We start from the raw sequence: 23,041 nt of genomic DNA, 5'->3' as shown, positions 1-23,041 counted from the left end.
ATAAAATTACAGCATACTCAATCAATGGGCTTTATTCAGCACTATTTTTTTGAAGAACTTTTCCTTAATGGAAACTTTTTCGGCTTCGCAGTCGCAGTTGTTAGGAACTTTTCCTTAGACACCGTTGAAATCCGAGCTACCATTAGACCTCCAGAATGTTTTGAAATATTGGGTTATTTTTCAAAAAAACGCTAAAACATGGTGAGATAGCATACTTTCAAGATTCATAGAAAATTCAAATTTTGTCATATTGATCTAAAATTTTGGATTTGAACACTTCAATAATATAGAATCACAGGAAAAATACAACAGAGAGTCGAAATGAACTTTCATTTTTTGGCTGATGGCCAGCGATTCCCCACTGTGCATCGTCGAAACAAATAAATGAAGCTGACTTTCTCGTACCTTCGCTTCATACATGAAGTCACTTGTTTCATTTGTTGAACAGAACGTTTCAAGCAAACTTCAGCTGAAGTTAGTGACTGTATCAAATGACGACGACTGGCAGTCAGGCACGATTTATCGATGTTGAGTAAATTCAAAGTTGTTGGCCTTCTAGTGAATATTTGAGTTATTAACACTTCACCATGACGACCGGTTTTAAAGTTTCATTTGTATTTTTCTATATACAAATGAAACCGGTCGTCATGGTGAAGTGAAAATGGTTTCATGGTTGAAGTCAGTTTTGAAACGAATCTGAAGTTTCATTACTTCATTGTTGAGTGACTATTGTATTTACTATTGTAAGCGACGGGCTCTGATCTTGTTTCCTAAATTCGTTAAGTGAGGGCTTCGAGTAGTTTGGTGGCTTGTACATATGTATCAAGTCAAGTTGTTCGAAAATAAATTGAAACGTGACGTCTGGCTTATACACTGAAACATTTGCATGAAATATACAGCAAAGATGCTGCCTTAAACGGGTTCAAGAGCTATAATTATTTGACCCACAGTTCCACCCTATTCATTGCTAGTAGTCGAAGAATCTCGTCAGCAATAACACGAAGTTGTTTTTCTATGAGTTTTACAATCTTTTATTAAACTTAGTTCTTCTTTGAATAAGGAAACTAAAAAAACTAGGAAATACCGGAAATACCGGTTTTTTGCCTTTCCAAAACCGGTATTTCGGTATCCAAAAACTGGCCGGTATTACCGGTTTCGGCACTACCGGTACTACCGGTTAGACAGCCCTAGTTGTATTGTAACGTTATGGGGTTAGTCCCGGCGTAGTGTTTAGCATTCACGCCTCTCACTCCAAAGACCCGGGTTCAAATCTCAACCCCGCACAAGTCACGAATGACCCAAGCTGGTTAAAGTGACTATAATCTAATAAAAAAAATTTAACGTTGTAACGTAGTACTCACGACGTTTCTGGAGGATTTGTCGGAGAGTAAACATTTGATCCATAGTAGCACGGGCCCCCATAAAGTCCACCTGATACTGCCCTACGAATTCTCTTGCTATTGGGGATTGACGGCGCACCAAAATCTGGGAGAGCACCTTGCAGGCGGCGTTGACCAGCGTGATGACGCGGTAATTACAGCAATCTAGCCAGTCGCCCTTTTTGTAGATGGAACAGACTGTACCTTCCATCCACTCCTTCGATAGTTTCTCCTCCTCTCAAATCTTTGAAATTATCCAATGAAGTGCCGTTGCTAGCGGTTCTTGGCAATTTTTGTAGAGTTCTACCGGGAGTCGGTCCTTTCCGGTGGGCCTATTATTCTTCAGCTGACGAATTTCTTGCCGGATCTCTTCGAGATCGGGAGCCGGCACGCTGTTGTCGTTTGCAGGCACTCCTAGGTTAACTTCCATTGCGTCTCCTTCTACTACATCGCCATTGATGCTCAGCGAAAAACTGCTTCCACCCGTCGACCACCTCACGCTCGTTTGGGATTAGATCCCCTCCCTCGTACCTACACATATGTCAGGTGTAGGTGTGTAGCCCTTACGAGTTTGGTTCGCCTTCTCGTAAAACTTGCACATGTCATTAGCCCCGAATAGTTGATCCAACTGCTCACGATCTTTATCTTTCTTCTGGCGCTTTTTGCTCCTCAGGATCGTGATCAACTCATTAAGTGCTCGTCGATACTTGGCCATATTCCCCGTATTCCCCGTCAAACTAATCATTTCGTGCACTCGAGGTTTCCACACCTAGCACCGCGGTTGCGACCTCGTTGACGGCCATCCGTTTTCGAGACTCGAAGCATCTAGCTCCACAGAGGAGGGCCTTCATCCAGTACGCGCGCGCAATTTTCAGCCACTGGCGGGTTGTTTAATTGTCGAATGTTTAACAGAGGAGGGCGGCTTTGTCGCGAGGTATAAACCGTCGATAGTTTTGAGCGCACACAGTATATGTAACTAGGTAATGATCCGAGTCGATACCCGCGCTCCATAGGGAGCATACGTTGGTGATATTCGAGGAAAACCAGCCCATGATAAGAATATGGTCGAGTTGGCTCGAGGCTCGTTGGTGATTTCCAAGTGGTTTTGTGGATATCTTTGTGGAGAATGCAAGTGCTTCTGATCACCAAGCCTCGGGAAGCTGCAAAGTTAATGTATCGCTGGCCGTTATCGTTCGCGACGGTGTACAGGTTATGGGCCCGACCACCGGTCTATACATTGCTTCCCTACCGACCTGAGCGTTCATATCCCCGATGACGATCTTGTTGTCCCGTCGTGAGCAGCTGTCATACGTTGCCTCTAGCTGCGCATAGAACGCTTTCTTCTCGTCGTCGGTTCTACCTTCGTGTGGACAATGCACGTTTATGATGGTGTAGTTGAAGAAACGGCCTTTTATCCTCAACACGCACATTCTCTCGTTGATCGCTTTCCAATCCATTACGCGATCCTGCATTTTGCCCAACACTATGAAGCCCGTTCCCAACTCGTTGGTTGCTCCACCGCTCTGGAAAAATTGGGCTTGGCCGCCACGGATCCTCCACACCTTTTCGCCTTTGCAACAGATCTCCTGCAGTGCCGCGATGCCACGATTGGGGTTCTAACTGATTGAGCAGAAACCGGTCACTACCAACGAAATTTAGCGATCTGCAGTTCTAGGTACCAAGTTCCCATTCCATTTCCTTATTTCGTCGCCTTTGTCCATGCCGAATGTTCCGAGTAGAATTTTCTTCAGAATTAGTTGAGTGAGATTAAATAAGTAGCCGTACTAGGGCTTACGCTACCAAGTCTCGTAATGGGGCTGCCATCTTACAGTGTCGAGACAACGCTGTGCCTCCTTCCCTGTTGGTATATGACCTTAGTTTCCACCGGGGTTGCTTACCCGATCTCCACTAAGGTTACTCGTATTGCGGCTGGTACCAGGTGGAGGTAGGGTAGGCGTTGCTGGATAAGATTCTAAGGACTACTATGGGTTCTGTTTTACGCATTATCCAACCATTTACCAACCGACTTACTATTTGCTTACTAACTAAAGGTTTGAAATATTAATATAAAGTTTACGTGGGACGATTTTTAGAACACATTTCAAGGCTTACTATCATGGTCCAAAAATGTGTATGACGTTCAATGCTTTTACTTTGAACCGGAAGCACACAAGTTGTGTGACACAACCAACGCTCACGCTTTTAAGTCACGTGCTCAGGATTGAACGGAAAAAGTAACGGTTCATTTTAGTTTATTGCTAGGGTTAATTTCATGTTGATTAAGTGCAAAATTCTTATGATTTTTCGGTTTTATATCAATTGTACTATATTACTTCTTTATATATCCTTAAAATAAACAATATAAAATAATAAAAACAAACTTTATTCGATGGATTTGTTATTCTGTTATTGCGTATATTTTAACAAAGGAACGGAATATACATTATATAATTTAATGGAAAAGGGTATAGAGTCGATGAAAAAATCCCACCCAGAATTCCCCGGAGTTTCCCGGCATTCACCGCCCAGGCAGCTTCACTTTTTTCGTTTCACTTTTTTAGTTTTAACAATCCTCTCACGTACAACTACGGATGACCATCCTATTTTGAACGAGGCCGGGCCATAAAAGGAAGCGGCCTGAATTAAGCGGTTTTAATTTTCGCGCTGCTTAACCCTCGTGTAAAAAGCACTAATGCAAGTTTTTGCAATTATCGATTTGTTCATCGTTATTTTTTAATAATATTCCGCCACCGTGATAGGCTTAGGGTAAAAAGCATACTAAATAGACTGAACTCGGCAGTTGATAAAATTGGATAAACAACGTATCTATTGAGAAAGCAAATTGCACAATATTGAATCTGCCGCCGTTGCCGTAATTGAAATTTGGCTTTTATTTTTTCCTGTCATACATAGCTTTATCCACCTTGGTTATATTCAAATCTACAACAGCAAACAACTAGCCATTTGGTTCAGGGGTGTATTTTTTTTTAGGGAAGAAACAAAATTTCGTTAAAATCCTTTGCAACTACAATCAACAGCAACGCTAATCGCTAACACAAGGATCTACCAACCAAAACCAATAGGTAGTTTGAATTTTCGCACAGCACAGAGCAAATTCAATGCATGAATAATCGTCGACAGCAAGTATTAATCAATTTCGCATTCATACACAAACATCGATATGTTCCTAATTTTGTACATTGCCATAAAATATACATATATACTCCCTTCGACCACATTTAACGACCGACGCTAAAATAAACATTTGCACCCGATCTGGTGTACAGTTGGCACCTGCAGCAATGTTTGCTATACATACCTTCTCATTAACATAAATTGTTGTAATATGAATGTGAAAGTGTTCCAACAAATTGCAAATTCTAGTAATTAGTTCGGAGAAATTATTCATACTCCACTGATTCCGCCGGTTAAAGGAACACCTACCGACATAGACAGGCCGGGTGGTACAAAGCATTATATTCAGCTGACCGGATCGGGTTCCGTTGGGAAATTCTGATTACGATACTAGTCCACTAGCCAGCACTACATTTCGCTACACTGGCAAGAGGACGAACATCAAAATAAAAGATACCCGAAAGGATTGCAAATTGTTATACTTTTCACAACTTATGAATACCCATGGTGGTATTGGCAATAGTTTACTCCTTCAAACTATCGTACACTGCATGTTTCCCAGTCTTGTTGCGCATTTGATATGAAAATATTAGGCATCCCAAACACACATTTCCATGTTTCATTTTCCGAACTAGCTCCAGACCAGCAACGATCGCAGACCAGCGCGTATTTGGTAACAGTTCTCGCCTTTCGCTGACCGCCGCTGAACTGTAATCAGCGTGCCAAAACGGCATACTAGGCTAGGTACATACGAGATTAAATGGTGTCATCCGGTATTATTCCAAAGTTACAAAAACTTTTTATCTGAACTATTATTATTAAAGATTTGAAATAACACTAACGTCATCTATCGTTAGCGTTATCGACAAAAGAATCAACCAAATGTGAAGGAATTCACCAGTCACACTCCGCTCTCCCCTATTAATTCCGCAGACGATATTCAGTTTCTACATGAGCGTAGCATTCTTTCACCTCCAGTGCCGCAGGGCATAAACTATGGTCATGCAATTTTCTGTTTTTCTGCGCTCTTTACAGTTTTGTTTCGATGAATGAATGCAGGCTGGGGCCAGATGAGCGCACAGTGAATATCCATTGAGCACACCATTTGAGATTGAAAGAACTCTAATATGATGTCTGGTCTAAAGAACTTCCCAACATCGGTTGTTCGTGGAAGGCAGGGCTGAACATGTCAAATTTTTTGATTGCTTTGACTATAGTCAGAGTTTTTGTTAGTTCGTTTGAGAGGATGAAAAAGATTTTTAATTAAATTTTCGTTACTTTAGAAGTTTTTCACAAAAAAAACAAAAAAAAAACTTTCGTAGGTTACTCTGCTTCGTAACATAATTGGTTTGGGTTCAGCTCCAGCCGATATACCTAGACAAAAATTCTATTGACATTTCATTCATTTTTCATACTGTTCTAAAAGATCTGGCAAATGCCTCTAAGAATGCAAATAATGCCAAATGCCTCTATGAATGTTTGCGTCTCCTCTCTTTTGCTTATAATAGCGGCATAAATGCATTTCAACCAAATTTGAACGATGAAAAATTCAAATTTGAAAAATTTGGACTAGATCCATGGAGTAGATCCATGCGACAAAAAAGAACTATGGATTGGAAACTAGGGACGTGGAACTGCCGATCTTTCAACTTCCAAGGGAGCACTCGTGTGCTCTCGGACCTATTGAAGAACTGCAAGTTCGACGTCGTGTCGCTGCTAGAGGTGTAACTTTTTTATATTTTTAGGCAGGTTTAAGAAAATCTTCATAGACAATACCTCCACGGTGCTGAGTATAATTCGCAAGGTGCCAGGACGTGCATAAGTACTCCGTTCCTGGTGTAGGGTCAAACAACATCCTTTGTCACATCGTGCCCCCACCACCTCTCACATAGGGCCTGGGCTGCCCCCACAACTCTTTATCTGACCTCAGGCCTTGTCGTTGCAAACGTTCTAGCCGTTGAAACTTCGTCATCATGTCCCTTACCGCCCTATCGACGGCGCACAATGCGCGCTGCACCGCGCACATTTTCTGCATGATGTTGTCGGTGTTGGTGTCTTCTCCAATTCGCTCGACCGCACGACCTATTTTCCACTTGCAGAACTGCCCGTAGCTAAATTATTTCAGTCATATTTCTGTCTTTTGCACTCTTTAACAAATCGCTATTCTGCTTCACGCAAACTCGAAACTAACGTAGGTGTCTCCACTGCGGCGCCGTCATAGCGACATCTCACGCTGCGTGGTCCCGAAGCGCGAACAGTGAAACATCACATGCTCCGCCGTTTCCTCGGCTACCGTACATACGGGGCAAAAGCATCCATGGGCTGATAAAAATTGAGTGAGGTAGAAGTTTACCTCACCGTGCCTTCTACCGATCCAGGACGATATGTTCTGGATCAGCCTATGGGTCCACCTGCCGTATTCAATGTGGTCACATTCCGCCTGCATTCGCTAATAGAGTCCAGCCCAATACTGTTCCGAGCACCCCTGACGTTACTGTGCCTATGGCACTCGAAGTCCTCACCTACAGGTATGCATATGGGCATCATGGCTGCAATGACCCCGATCGCATCCAACGATATGGTACGATACCCGCATGCTACGCGCAATGCCATCAGGCTAAACACTTTGATTAGACATTGCGCTTAATACTCAAAGTCGGTGCACCATACCTCAGCATTGACATGACAACGCTGCCCATCAGGCGTCTCTTATTGCTGCTAGGTCCATAACCGTTCGGCATAATCTTGGACAGCGCAGTAGCCGGCATAATCCACGTGATTTTTTAAACGGTAGTTGTTTTACAATTGACGAAGAGACGGTAGAAGAAAGTAATGAGATTTTAGAGTGAAAGAGAAAGAGCGGAAAGGTTAGATGGGTAAGGAGGGGTTAATAGTATCTACGCTTAACAAGTAGTCGTTGTGACTCCTAACCTTTTGTCCAATGCTGCATGGGTTGAACCAAGTTATAATCTGAGATTACAACCGGATTCGAATCCACAACACCCGGAACACAACACGCTGGTACTAATGTAGCTTTGAACCATAGCATAGAGGCGCTGAACAAAAGGGGATTGAATTAGTTTAAAACTTCTCAATTCGGTGGATCGATTACAATAGATCGAGGAAGAGGCACAATTTGTGTCTATAGATAACCCAACCCAAATGGTAGAGTTTGAAGAAACGTCGCGCGCTTAATATGGGGGTTGTGCAGTCTCCTTTTGTCCAGCGCCTCTATGGTTCAAAGGTACATTAGTACCAGTGAGCCACATGCCCTGACGGTTGTTGTGGACTCAAATACGGTTATAATCTCAGATTATAGCCTGGTTCGACCCATGCACCTTCCAGCATTGGACAAAAGGTACGAGTCACAACGACTGCTTGTTAAGCGTAGCTACTAACAAGGCCCCTTCTTCACCCCTCTCACCTTTCCGCTTTTTCTCCTTCACTCTAAAATCTCATTACTTTCTTCTACCGCCCCTTCGTCAATTGTAAAAGAACTACCGTTTTAAAAAATATTAAAAATATATGCCTGACCTCATTTCAGGGTCAAGACTAAAACACGAGGTAGGTCTATAATCCACGTGGCATGTGAAGTTCAGCCTATTATCTGCCATAATACCCAGATACTGGCTGGTAAACGGCTGAATAATGCGTACCGTCGGCTCCTTGTGCACGTGTAGGCATAAAATAGACCCTACAGTGGTTCATAGCCTCTTATTCAGCAACTCCTATTTCTACCTCCTCATGGTATCAGCCGGGATACGAGCAACTTTGGTGGAGATCAGGTAACCAACCAACGGTGGAAGCCAAGGTCGTATGCTGACAGGAGAGGACGGCTCTTTCGAGCTTCGTTGGCTCTCCGGCGAAACAGGGGCTTGGTGTAGCAGGCTTTGCAAGCCGTCACCACGAAAAATACTAAAGCATGGAACGAAGAACAAATAAATTCTTACTGGAACAATCGGAATAGACCCACGCGACAAAAAAGGACTATGGATTGGAAACTCAGGACGTGGAACTGCCGATCTCTCAACTTGCAAGGGAGCACTCGAGTGCTCTCCGACGTATTCAAGAGCCGCAAGTTCGACGTCGTAGCGCTGCAGTAGGTGTGCTTTAAGAGCTCTACGGTACGTACGTTCAGAGATGGACATACCATCTACCAGAGCTGCGGCAACACACACGAGCTGGGTACAGCTTTCATAGTGATGGGCGAGATGCGGAAACGGGTGATTGGGTGGTGGCCAATCGATCCTCGAATGTGCAGGTTGAGAATCAAGGGCCGATTCTTCAATATAAGCATCATCAACGTGCACAGCCCTCACCTCAGAAGTACCGATGACGACAAGGATGAATTCTACGCGCAGTTGGAGAGTGAATACCACTGCTGCCCAAAACATGATATCAAGATCGTCATCAAGGATTTCAAAGCTCAGGTCGGGCAGAAGGAGGAACATAAACCGGTGATTGGATGCTTCAGCGTACACCAGCAGACAAATGAGCCTAAGATTTATCGACTTTGCCGCCTTGAATAAAATGGCCGTACGTAGTATCTTTTTCCAGCACAGACTGCTACACAAGTAAACCTGGAGGCCACCAAATCAGATAGAATCACAGATCGACCACGTTTGGATCGACTGTCGGCACTTCTCAGACATTATCGACGTCAGATCCTATCGAAGCGCTAACGTTGACTCGGACCACTACCTATTGATGGTTAAGATGCCCCCAAGACTCTCCGTTGTGAACCATGACGGCGAGGAAAGCGATTTCGACGATGCAACAAACGAGGAAGAGGTGCCAGCCCCAGCGATAGGCGAAGTTAAGGAGGCCATCATGCAGCTAAAGAACAACAAGTCAGCTGGAAAAGATGGCATCGGAGCGGAGCTTATTAAAATGGGACCAGAAAAGCTGGTCGTTTGTCTACACCGACTAATTGTTAGAATTTGGGATACGGAACAGCTGCCGGAGGAGTGGAAAGATGGGGTTATCTGCCCGATCTATAAAAAGGGCGACAAGTTGGACTGTGAGAACTATCAAGCGATCACCGTTCTCAATGCCGCTTATAAAGTGCTGTCCCAAATCATTTTCCGCCATCTATCACCAATTGCGAATAGATTTGTGGAAACTTATCAAGCCGGCTTCGTCGAAGGTCGGTCTACAACGGATCAAATATTTACACTGCGGCAAATCCTTCAAAAGGGCCGTGAATACAGAGTTCCCACGCATCATTTATTCGTTGACTTCAAAGCCGCATGTGATACCATCGACCGGAAAGAGCTATGGAAAATCATGGACGAGAACAGCTTCCCCAGGAAGCTCATCAAACTGATTAAATCTACGATGGATGGTACACAGTGCTGTATTCGGATTTCGGGTGGATTGTCAAGTTCATTCGAATCACACAGAGGGTTTCGTCTTTCATGCCTGCTGTTCAACATAGCGCTACAAGGTGTTATGAACCGAGCGGATATCAACACGCGGGGCACGATATTCAACAAATCTAGTCAATTCGTCTGTTTTGCCGAAGACATGGATATTATCGGCAGAACATCTGTGGCGGTGGATGAACAATACACCAGACTAAAGCGCGAATCAGAAAAGATTGGGTTGAAGGTAAATACGTCTAAAACAAAGTACATGCTGGCCAGCGGAACCGAAGCCGAACGACACCGCTTGGGCAGTAGTATATTGATCGACGGCGATGAATTTGAGGTAGTCGATGAATTTGTCTACCTTGGCTCACTGGTAACGGCGGACAATGATACCAGCCATGAGATTTGAAGGCGTATTATCAGCGGAAGTCGTGCTTACTATGGGCTCCACAAGCAATTGCGGTCGAGCAGACTAAGTCTCCGTACAAAGTGCACCCTGTACAAAACGCTTATTAGACTGGTTATTCTCTACGGGCATGAAACATGGACAATGCTCGAGAAGGACCTGCGAGTGCTCGGAGTTTTCGAACAACGAGTGCTAAGAACGATCTTCGGCGGTGTACAGGATAACGGAGTATGGAGGCGGAGGATGAGCCATGAACTCGCACAGCTTTATGGTGAGCCCAGTATCCAGAAGGTGGCTAAAACTGGATGGATACGATGGGCAGGACATGTTGCAAGAATGCCGGACAACTACCCTGCAAAGATGGTGTTCACCTCAAATCCGGTAGGAACAAGACGACCAGGGGCGCAGCAAGCAAGCTGGTTAGACCAGGTGGAGCGAGATCTGGCGAAGAGTACTCGGTGTCCGAGGAAGCGGTAGCTCTCAACCGAGTTACATGGAGAAACTCTGTTCAACAGGCTTTGTCTTAGGACGGCAAGCCACCTAAGTTAGTAATACCCAGATACTTCACACTACGTTTGAGGAAATTGTCGTGATCGTCTTCCGTACGCCGTGCGCTGAAGACCAAAACTCAACCGATCGTCTGTACATCCGTTCAAAAACTGCTCTGACCGTTCAGAGCAATTCGCGTTGACGGCATTAAACCACAGAGAACAGACATCCAAGCGAATGGGCCCCACTTGGATAAAACTTATGTCAAATTAGTTAGGAAACTATAGTGATGATGTCGCTAAAGGCGCATAAAATACTATACTATACTCACTACAGCTAGCTTCTGGCGCTAGCATAACGCTTACAGTCCATATATACTAGCGCTACAGGAGCCAAAGGTTGTCAGTGTGCAAATCAAAAGGATCATTTAGTTGAGAAACTATAGTGGTGGTGACGCTAGCATATTAGGTGATTTTAATTTGAAATTTTATCCAAGAATTCCCGAAAAATTTGTTCCTGAATGGATGTCTGTTCTCTGTGATTAAACGATCTCTTACACACTCATAGAAATGCTCGTATGTACGTGTGGGTGAAAATCTGCCAAAATGTTTCGATGTCTTGCGCTCTTTAAGAAAATCCTATTCCGCTTCACCCCCACAGTAAACTTTTGGAGGTGGCAGCAGCATACGTTCGTCATCGCGAATTTAATTCACCCAGCTTTCTTTGTTTTGTGGCTTCTCTTCGCACCGGGAATACAACGCACACACACACTCACACACACACACACACACACACACACACACACACACACACACACACACACACACACACACACACACACACACACACACACACACACACACACACACACACACACACACACACACACACACACACACACACGCACACACACACGCACACACACATACACATTCAGTACAACTTATCGAACAGTTCCGATTCCGAAGCAACGCAATCCAACTTTCTCTTTTTCTCGCTTGTTCTCAGGTATGCAACAAATCTTGAATGAATGCAAACACACGCATACATATTGAGCAAAATGCTTGCAGATCTAACACGAAGCGGCTCCTGCTCATGTTATATACTGCTCAAAGCAGAAGTACCGTTACCTTGTACTTTACAGTTACACTGAAGTAATTCACTTTGATTTTTATTCTAGGCATCCGGCATATTCTCTACAGAAATCACCCCAAGTAACCATTTGGGTTTTATTACACTCTTATGATGGCATTTAAGACCAAAACTGGTCATTAAAACCGCCATAAGAGTATAATAAAACTCACATTGTTGCTTGGGCACCTGTCCCCCAACGACAATTTGGGCCTCTTGGGCCGCCTTACTGATCATCATCGCTTCCGTCTTAAGGTGTAGATTGAAACCAGCCATCCAACCCTCTATTATGCTTATGGTGTCTGATGCTAGCGTTTCCACCTTTTCTAGTAACTCGCCTATCAAGATATCGTCGGCGAAGCCCGTGATCTCGACCCCAGTGGACAGCTCGAGCCTCAACATCCCATCGTATATGGCATTTCAGAGCGTATGGTCGAGACTCGAGTCTTGTGCAACACCCATGTGAACAAAATTGTGTGTCATAGCAGCATCGCGAACGGCTACACGTAAGCGATGCCTTCTATTTCATCGGCCCAATTAAGTGCTAGTGGAGAAACAGTGGTTAAATTTCACAAATTTTGCTGGTTTCTATTGAATGAACATCAAATTCAATTGAAACCAGCAAAATTTGTGAAATTTAGTGAAAATAATTATAACACACTAAAGCGTACGGGTGGTACATTCTTTTCAGTATCGTCATATAGTGGCAACATTTTTATTTGGGAAAGCGCAGCAAAGGGCGGAGAGAAGGAAGGCAGAATGAGTTTAGCAGCAGGTTGACAACACCCTCCAGTACCTTACGAGTAAATAAAAAGAAAAGACACACCCGGTCGTGGTTCAATCACGAGACTCGCCGTAGCAACTGTAGGAAACGCACTGCTTGTTTCTATCGCTCTGACCGAGTAGATAACAATTTATCTTCTCGGCGGTAGAAACAAAGAGCACACATACAAATATAATATCGTCGCATAGGAGTGTGTGATGCGTGAACGGGAATGATAAAATTTGGAGAATAAAACAAACTAGGTATTAGACTACCTAATATAACGAATGGCACCAGTTGAGTGAGTAATACATTCGGGTATCAACCGAAAGAGCATAGGTGCGAGACTTGCCTGTCGTTGCACAACCCAATGGGAATATCTGTGGCAGCGCGAATAACAGGACAATGACGGATCTTACTTTAGAGCAACGGATGAAAATTTACGAATGGAAATAGTTACGTGGTTAGTGGTATCGAGTTAGTATGTTTAGATTATGTGATCCAAGATTAAGTGCATCCAATACCAACTTGTCCAATTAAACCACTATCTGACAACTTTTCAACCTTCGTTATCGCAGAGAAGCGAAAAAATTGACAACATTAAGTTAATTCTGATCGACTTTATACAAAAACCGACAAGCAAGGAATGTAACAATAAAATTCATTTTAGCTCGAATCAACCAGCTCGAGCTAGATAGAGAACTTTTAGTTATTTCAATTGGTATAATACTTCCATTGATAAAAAGTTGAACATGAAGGGGATTCAACGTTCCCGTTTTCCAACTGTATACACATAAGCTACGAATAAACATTTTCCAATAACTCTCCTAAACATAGCAACTCGACATGATTAGATGTTGCAAAGTTTATTTCAATCTGTCTTCTCGGCGGTAGGAACAAAGATGATCTGATTCTGAGATTGAAAGTGAAACAATAAACTTCCTTTTCCTGTTTACCACTACGCTTGTAAAATTAATCAACATTTCTAAACAATCCACCCGAAAATCGACAAGGTAAAAATTATGAAACTATTTCAATTTGTCATCGATTTTTGTTAGTTCTCTGTCTCTCACCGTTTGTGTTGATAAAACTATTTTTTTTGCATTGAGTTGGATCAATAAATATCAGCACAGCTAAAATTTTTGCAGAGGTAATCTAATATCATACTTTTCTTGATGAATTGATTAGTAATCCCTATTATGAAAAAAGATACAGAGTAACATTGTTACATCTAGTTCCTATTCATGAACTACTAACGAGAGCAAGGTTGTAATAAATACATAAAAAGTTGCGTAATATGAGCTCCGTAATTGAGAAGCAATTCGAGTTTGGCATAGTTGCATTTACACGTATAAATTTAGATAAATAATATCAACTTTATTTTAAATATTGAAAATGCATAGATTTGAGGTTTTACCGCTATTGTAACAATATAATTAAAGTGCACTGTCACTCTAACTGCATCGAACGTACAATCTGTCTCCGCTAAAATTAAACTGCATACTGCAGCTTGTTTGAGCTTGCTTTCAAATGACGGAAATGGCACATTGGAACGCGAAAGGACCGCAACAGTAATGCAACCCTGTTATCAATTCTTTTGCCGGTTCATTGATGTTTTAGTCGACGAGCTGTTGTCTTTTCTGGCCAGGCGCGGCAGTGCAGTGCTAGTGATGCGAATGCCGAACCGTGGCCATGAGTCATCTGTTTGGATGCCTTTCCATAATGAATGGCACTAATTAGAATGCCGAGAGTGGAACAAACATTCTATCCAATCAGGTCCGCGTGCAATGGAATGTCAAGACAGACTGTACGCTTGTAAATTATTCTCGTCGTTTCGGTACATATTAGCATTGCAGGTGGTATGTGATAATATGGTAATGCGATTGGGTAATATTCAGCATATCAAATCTGTGGTATGAATACGTTGCTCAGAGTCCGCGAGTACTTAAGTATAAAATTAGCTGCTCCTTTGCCATTTATAGTGGTTCGTCAACCTGAAAATGAATCAAAACTCAGAGAGTCTAAGACCAGCTTTATTACATTGATCATAAAAAATATATCCCGCAATACCAAGAAATATTTTTATGAATAGCTGTACATTCTTGTGTCAATTATTAGGTACTTGAAAGCAAATCTTGGTACACTCACATTCCAATACGATTTGAAATCGACCAACCATTCTCGAGTATAAAAACCGATTTCATCTATTGTTTGAAATGGAATCAGATAGATTCAAATTACGATGTTTTGACCGAATGACCCTCAAAAAGCACAAAAACAATAAAGGAAAAATCCTGCAACCGTAACCATTCCTTCTATCTTATATCCTTGCAGCACTCGTATTTTTTGCTTGTAAGATAATTAGCCTTTCTAAACAATGTGGATGCTAGTTAGAAGAGTTGGCTAATTGAAAAGGGCCATGCACATTCCGAGAAAGGATAAACTTTAACTTTGACTTTAACTTTACAATTATCCGGAGACGGAGTGGAAACATGTGTGCGCCTGCTGAAAACAAGGAAATTGCTAAACTCTAGTTTCAAACAAATGAGATTTGTTTGCCAGCTAAGAGCCAACAAACTGAGCATGTTTTTTGTACACAACTCTGATGTTTAAATTTAATGCGGTAGGTATCATCGAATTTATCGTCAGTCTAATTAAATGAGAGATGAAAAACCGTCAGTATACTGTTTGTCAATTCTAGCAAAATGAAAACTATACTTTGATGCAACATTAAGTGTTTGGTATGAATACGTATATCACCAGGTATAACAACAATACAAGCAATAAAAAAATGAAAAAAGTTTAAAAACTATGAGTTGAAGACATTTCTCTGTATTTTCAGCAGTCATCAGTCATGCATGAAATTCGCACAGATGTATAGATAGCCTTGCGTATCCTTCAATCCAACGCATTCAGCCACATAATCGGATCAGACGTACATGTCCACTGCGTCGCGTTATACAAATAGCCATGCGTCACCATGAATGAATGACTAGGAAGCGTTTCGATGAATATAGAGATGTCTGTTTTTCAAGCAGAAAATTCATTGTCAAGTTGTAGAAAAACCTGGCATTTTCCACTTCATATATAATCAAAATTATTTTTTCTAGTTCACAACAAACTATGTTATGCGCACAACAAACTATTATATGGGAAAAATAATATGTAAGAGGATGCGGAAGCTCGACTGCTTCAGGAGCATAAATTGAATTAATAAACGAATTTTGAGTGACGTGCCTTGTGGTTACTCAATTGTCTAGTTCTACTCATCCATTCAGTTCTGTGACTCACAAAAAGTTGTCTGAAATTTTTGGAGTGTCTTAGTAGAATACGCATCCTGGAAATTAAATAAAGAGAAAACTTTTTTTGTTAGATTATGGTCACTTTAACAGCTTATGTCATTCGTGACTTCTGCGGGGTTGAGATTTGAACCCGGATCCTTGGCGTGAGTGGCGTGAATGCTAACCCCTACGCCGGGACTGACCCCTTTATCCAATTTAATTCTACACCCAAAAGTGGAACTTGTTATTTTAACGATAATAATGGAAAATTATCCTTTTAGTAATAACTTCATTATTTAAAAAGTAATAGCATTCATCGTCGGTCAAGTAATAACATATGGGTCATTCCACGTCAAGTGACCGAGAAAAAGTTCAAACGTATAATCGACCTCCACGGAATTGAACCAAATTTTGTCAGATTGTTCGTTTTCGGTCAGAAAGCAAAATTCGAAAATTTGGTGCCGATTGGTCATTCCCTCGATTAATGGGAGCACCTCCATTTTTAAGGAAAATACCCGTTTTTGTCAAAATCTCTTATTTTCTTTTGCTTATATCTCCGATATCTGCACGAAATAGACTTTGGAATGCTTGTTAAATTTTCGATTTTTGCTTTCTGACCGAAGATCTGGCGAAATTTGGTTCAAATTCGTGAAGGTCGATTACACGGGGCTCGGACACTTCGCGTGGAATGACCCATTTACTGAATACCGGCGTGCATTTTGGTCTTAATGAAATGCTACTGAATTTGAGTTATAGTCGCGAGAAATAATGAAGTCGCTGCGGTTAAATTGGGCCCTCTTTCTATAGTGGTGTCTGTGTTTTTTAAATCCGACCGGCCGAAATAGCCTGCACAGGGATTAGATGCTTTTCAAAAACAGATCAAAAGAGAGACCGATGGATAACGTGTCGGTGTTGCCTAGATACCGGCTCATTAAAGATAACTAGTTTTGCAGTGACAACAGCTTGTTGCTGGCGCTAGTGTATCATTGAATCGTACAAATACACTAGCACCAGAAGCAAGTGGATGTCACTCAAATACTAGCTATGTCAAGACAATAGAAGAGTTTCAGGCACAACTTCATCACATGTTGGTAGTAGTGTATATAGAGCACCATTAGCTGAAATTAAAAACAAAATGCTGCAGATTGCTAGTGAATGAAAGTTGATTTATATTTTCATATCAGAGGCCTTCCCCCAAAAACCCGCGCTGAGAACCGCGGCTAGCACGCTGGCAGACGAACAGCGTTGGCATGCAGTACCTTGTAAGTCGCAAGGGCCTGCATAGTGTCGTCGTCCCGCCAGTAAACACAAAGTTAGATTAAACTTCTCGGTCGGTGGTCTCTACAGTAGGTGAAGGAAGAGGCACAATTTGTGTCTAAAAATAGCCCAACCCATGTCGCTACGTTAATAAGGGGGTTTGTGCAGACTCCTTTTGTCCAGCGCCTCTGTGGTTCATAGGTACACGGGTACCAACGAGCCACATGCCCTGGCGGGTGTTGTAGGTTCAAATCCGGTTATAATCTCAGATTATAGCTTGGTTCGACCCATGCACCTTCCAGCATTGGACAAAAGATAGGAGTCACAAAGACAACTTGTTAACCGTAGTTACCTATCACCACCACCCCCTCCCCCCACCCCCCTTCCTTACCACTCTTTCCCCTCCATTCCCAAAAATCCTTCTTCATTACTTTCCCTTACCGTCCCTTCATTAATTGTAGAACCATCGTTTCAAAAATATATTACCGCATTTCAAGGTCATGACTAAAATCACGAGGTTTGGTCAATTTTCACATAAGGAATGCCAGGTAGATTTACCTGCTCCGATATGCACACACGAAGTAAGTAACTTGTCACATTCCAAATTCTAGTTAACCTAATAACAGTCGTCGAATAAGATAAGCAAAAGTTCGCTTTTGTCAGCCTGATGTCTGATAGATAACAGTTACCGCAAATATATAGACAGAATTCGAAAGTGCGAATATCGCAAGTGTGAACTAAATGAGCGAGAGTTATTTTTTGCTGCGCCAGATTAATTAGATTTTGCCATTATGCTTTTTGAAAGGGTAGCAATTTGATTAAAATTTAGAAATCAATTAAATAATTAATCATCAAACGTTTTTTTATTCCGAACCTGCTTAAAATATGTGAAAGGTCTGAAGCAGGACGTAAATTTCAAATTTTTACAATACAAATGCTGATGCAAATATAAATACACCGGAATGTAGGATATACATTGGACGCAATAGTGTAGTATTTTTTTGTGTTAAAAAACGGTAAAATACCGTCATCCCTAACATGGCGCAAATTATTTGTGACCAGCTACCAGACGAAGACCCGAGAACATGGTACACACCGAAAACTGAGAATCGTGCAACAGGGGGCTTACCGTTTACTCGTTATAAATATGTTTTACAACACGACAAAAGGTTCAAAAGAACCAACTCATCTGCGTCGACTGCAAAGAATGAACCACTAAATTCCAGACAATATGAGGAATGCGATCAACAAAATTCAGGAAGGTGATCAATGCTTAGGTGAGTTCTTTACTTTATCTTGAACAAATATTTTATAATGTTAAATGTTAAAATACTTTTAATCAACAGTTGCCAAGATGAAATTAGACGTTGTTGGTTTCAATGACAAGGATGAAATAATGAGCTTATGGAATGCTACTTATCATTTGCGACGATTTCAATCAGTTTCTGGAACTTTAGTGTTTGACGAATGGGAAGCTTTGTTCCATTATGAATATGTCCATGATTTGGTACTAGAAGCAGTCTAGAAGTACACACTCGAGTCGCTTTTTACGCGAAGGATACCAAAAAACCAAAATTTCGCGTAAAAAAACGCGTAAATTCCTAAATTCGCGTAAAAATAGTCGCGTAAAAATACCGCGCAAAAAAACCACGTAAAAAGCGACTTCAGTGTACTATGCATATTTTGTTTTTGACAGATACGTCTTTCGCCTACGACTTGCAGACTTCCTCAGTGTCTGTTTTCGAATTGTTTTCGGTTCGAAAACAGATACCGAGGAAGCCTGCAAGTCGTAGGCGAAATACGTGCCTGTCTAGAATAAAATATACATACATAGCACAATTAAATTGGATAAGTTTTCATTTGACGTAAGACTATGTCTTACGGCAAGGTTTGGGATAGGGTGTCATTCCAAATAACCGAAAAACGCGAGCGTCACGAAAAATGGAAGATTTTGAGCGCTAATAGCTTAGCTGTTTCCAGATCGATTTCATATATTTCTTCGCCAGTCGATCATTAAATCTTCTACGCATCCACACCAGTAATATTGAAGTACTATTGAAAAATTGAAAATAATGAAGCGTTGTCCTACTGAAAATCTTCGCTTCGTGATTGGTTGGAAGATTCTATACGATGATCTAAACCTATACCAGTTGGATATCTGTGCTTGGGAAGTAAGGTGAAACAAGTCTTCTCGTCTCAACAAGATTTCTTAACACCGCGATTAAACCTAGACAATTTTGATGTCCTTGCTTGAGAAGTACACCAGAAAGAGTGACGAAGTCCCCTCGTGCCAACAAATTTCTCTCGAACGCATTTAAAAATAGTCCAATTTGATGTCTGCGTTAGGAAAGTGTGCCAGGAAAAATGGCTTGAGTCCACTGTCCCAACAGATTGCAAATTCTTTACGACGAGAAACCTAGTCGAATTTGATATCTGAGTTGGAAAAGTGCGCTACAGCTGTTATCCATACACAACGCATGTTCGCCGATTCATTGGAATTGTAGTGAAAAGTGGTTCTACTGGTAAAATGGAACTGAATTGGTAAAATCCCTTCAACGTGAGGGAACCATTAGTTATAAAAACAATCTTTAATTACTGTAAGATAGCAGGAAAGCGATAGATTGTATTCTTGGTTTTGTTTAATTGTTGCACATGCACATGGAAATAACTCTGAAATCTATCTATTGAAAATTTAACATATACAATGTTACTACTTTGATCAATGTTACATAGAACGCATGTAACATGTATATATACTGCATATAGCATGCATACATGAAGTAAAAGGTCCCGTACAAGTTCCTTCGAAATCCGTTCCGTGCTTGAATTAGAAAAAAAAGTCTCCCCGGGGCCGGAATCGGTCATATGGCCTCTGCGAGACATGAGCTGATCGCCAATCGCTATTTTGTCGAATACTGATGTTTTTTTGATATGCGACACGACATACTTTACTGATGCTGTCCCTTTCTGGGAGCCAGTTCCGGATTCATAGTGTCCCCCCGGATCCGAATGGTGCGCGCCATAGCTCGTAACTGCGGAAAAATAACTGATATGTCCACAGTCGCTGATATGGCTACAAAAATCAACAGATTTCAAACAAATTTCAAATATTTGGCAACTTTATCTAAAAAAGCCACGTCGCAGTCCCCCAAGGAACTCCGGAATAACTCCGCGGCCATGAGACATATGGCCATTATCAATAGCCATTATGAAAATAGAAAAGATTTTCGGGAAATCCCCCAGATTTGGTGAAAAAACATTGAAAGATAAAAAAGTTACGACCATTTTAGTGAATTTTGCGGTGCTAAAAATGATGTGGACCTTAGAGGGGTTAATATATGGTTGATCGCATTTCAGGTCAAGACTAAAAACACGCGGTTTGGTCTGTTAAATTTTCGACTTTCGACATTTAATATTCGACATTTGACATTTAATATTCGACATTCAATATTCAACACTTGACACTTAATATTAGACATACGACAGTCAATACAGTCAATACAGTTAACATTCAATATTTGACATTCAATATTTGATATTCAATACTAGACAGTTGACATTCAGTATTCGACATTCAATTTTTGACGCAGCATTATTTGTTTAATACCGTTGACCCCTGCTAATTTGAATGAATCCTCATGCAAACTAACGAGATTAGTTTTTGATTTGAACAACTGGAACTATAAATATGCTGAAACTTATATGAACTGGCCGCCCGGCTCTTATTATTGTTTTGGTGGTTTGATTTAGCTGGCATTTACAAGCAGCGAATATTTCTTTCTCCGATCGGATTTCTATCAGAATCGTTGGAAAAACGGAATGGGAAATAGATTAAATAGGGTACGGGAGGGTATTCCCATCACGCTACTAATTTCGGCATACATTACCTTTTTTGGCTACACTTTCCCAAATAAAAACTTTACCGCTATATAACAATACTGAAACGAATGTAGCACTGATAAGCTTTAATGTGTTATAACTATTTTCATAAAAATGAAAGTAATTTGCTTAATTTTATTCAATAAACATCAAAACCACTGTTTTTCCACTAGCACGTAACCAGGCTGAATATGCTATCACAGAACAATTCTACTTCTTTTTATCATGGAAGAACACAAAGATTCCCCTCTGATATGAAAATATAAATCAATTTTCATTCACTAGCCATTAGCAGCATTTTGTTTTTAATTCCAGGATTTAAAAAACACAGACACCACTATAGAAAATGGGCTCAATTTAGCCGCAGCGACATCATCATTTCTCGCGACTATAACTCAAATTCAGTAGCGTTTTATTAAGACCAAAATACACGCCGATATTCAGTAAATATTATTCTATCAACTGGTATAAAAATCTTGTCTCGAATAAATAGTTTCAACGTAGTTCCTGAATATTGTTCAGGCTACCTCTTAATGAGATGGAAATACCCACCCGTACCCTACGCTACATTAGTACAAAAAAATCAGTTTCATGTGCATTGTCTTCATAAGCAAATGTTGATTATGACACTTGAACCCTTTTTGAGTAGCACGTTGTGCAAACTAGCGGGACTGAGCGATGTTAGATTTTCGATATTAGACATTCGATATGTGACTAGCGAATCGATATACAATTATCTATATGCTTTATTCGGCAAGCAATGCCCGTTGTATTTGATATTTCACGTTGGTTATTTGGCGTTTGACAGTCAGAGCTCGATATACGATATTCGATATTTAATATTAAGTATTCGATATAATAATTTCAAATTAGCATACACTAGCAAGCAGCAAACTCCTAGCGAAGCATTGTTTTTATTTCAATACATTACAAACATGAAAGGTTCAATGTTACTACCTTGTGGAACATCCGAGATGTTAGTAAACTAAGAAGAGAAGCCGGAACTGCACGCGTAGAACTCTGTTGCTTGAGTAAGACTTGCAAAAGGTCGAGAGCCGCCGGCTTAAGATTTTTTTCAGCAAGGTTTTTCCAACAACGTCAACTTGGAAAATTGTTTGTGCCTATGCTCAAAGGGATAACTACCTTGTTAATAGATGACGGTGACAAATTTTCATCACAAGAACAGTTAGTAGCCATTAAATCTCAGTATGTTACCTGTGATACCTGTTCAAAAGCACACATTGTAATAAATATCACCTAGAGCTACATTCTAGCATTATTGTTATTACCATCGTTTGGTCGGGTATCTACATAGTTATAAATAATCCGTAACCCAAGGTTCATATAATAGAAACAGAAAAAAAGCAAAGAACATCAAGAGCAATCAAAAGTTGAGTGCGTCTTGCATTGTTCATGGATATGGCGAGTAAGAATTTACCTTTCATAATGTATAGACCCTGATACGAGTGATAAATGATTGCATAAAGGCTGATTGAGCCAATCCGACACGTGTGGTTTACAGTAGAAATCGATATCGGAAAGAAAGATTGCCAAAGTACGGTGCAAACAAAGGGCCTTACCTTGCACAGCGGTAGATTGGGATCCGAGCAGGCATTCCACCAATAGTGTGAGCACCATCACAATTTGCATGTAAACAATCTCCATTGTTGGCTTTCTCTGCAAGAATCCTGCACGGTCCAGTACCAGTGTGAGTTGTTGATATTGACTTGTGCTTCTTTCCTTTTCGCTTTTTACCTACTTGATATGCTAGGTTGGCTATATGCATATAACAGTTCACTTTCCTCCTCAATTCCTCCGACACTGCTGCTGCTGCTTCGTGCAACTCCGTGAAAACAATTTATCCGATCCACTGATTACCACCAGACCACGCTGTTTGCTTCCACTTAAACATGAAAGGATGTTCGTTCATACTGCATGTTTTCTTCGAACCA

General features: G+C 41.2%; 1 protein-coding gene across 1 annotated transcript in view; it reads right to left on the bottom strand.

Annotated features, from left to right (window-relative positions):
- Window positions 1-22,754, bottom strand: part of LOC128739860 (lachesin) — a 154,512-nt gene extending 131,758 nt beyond the window's left edge. The window contains exon 1 of the mRNA XM_053835361.1: window positions 22,670-22,754. Within this exon, the coding sequence (XP_053691336.1) occupies window positions 22,670-22,754 (85 nt within the window). The remainder of the gene's footprint in view (window positions 1-22,669) is intronic.
- Window positions 22,755-23,041: the final 287 nt, after the last annotated feature.

The sequence above is a fragment of the Sabethes cyaneus genome, chromosome 3 (assembly GCF_943734655.1).
Source record: "Sabethes cyaneus chromosome 3, idSabCyanKW18_F2, whole genome shotgun sequence".
NCBI classification, from domain to species: Eukaryota; Metazoa; Arthropoda; class Insecta; order Diptera; family Culicidae; genus Sabethes; species Sabethes cyaneus.
This window is presented reverse-complemented; position numbering and strand designations above follow the sequence as displayed.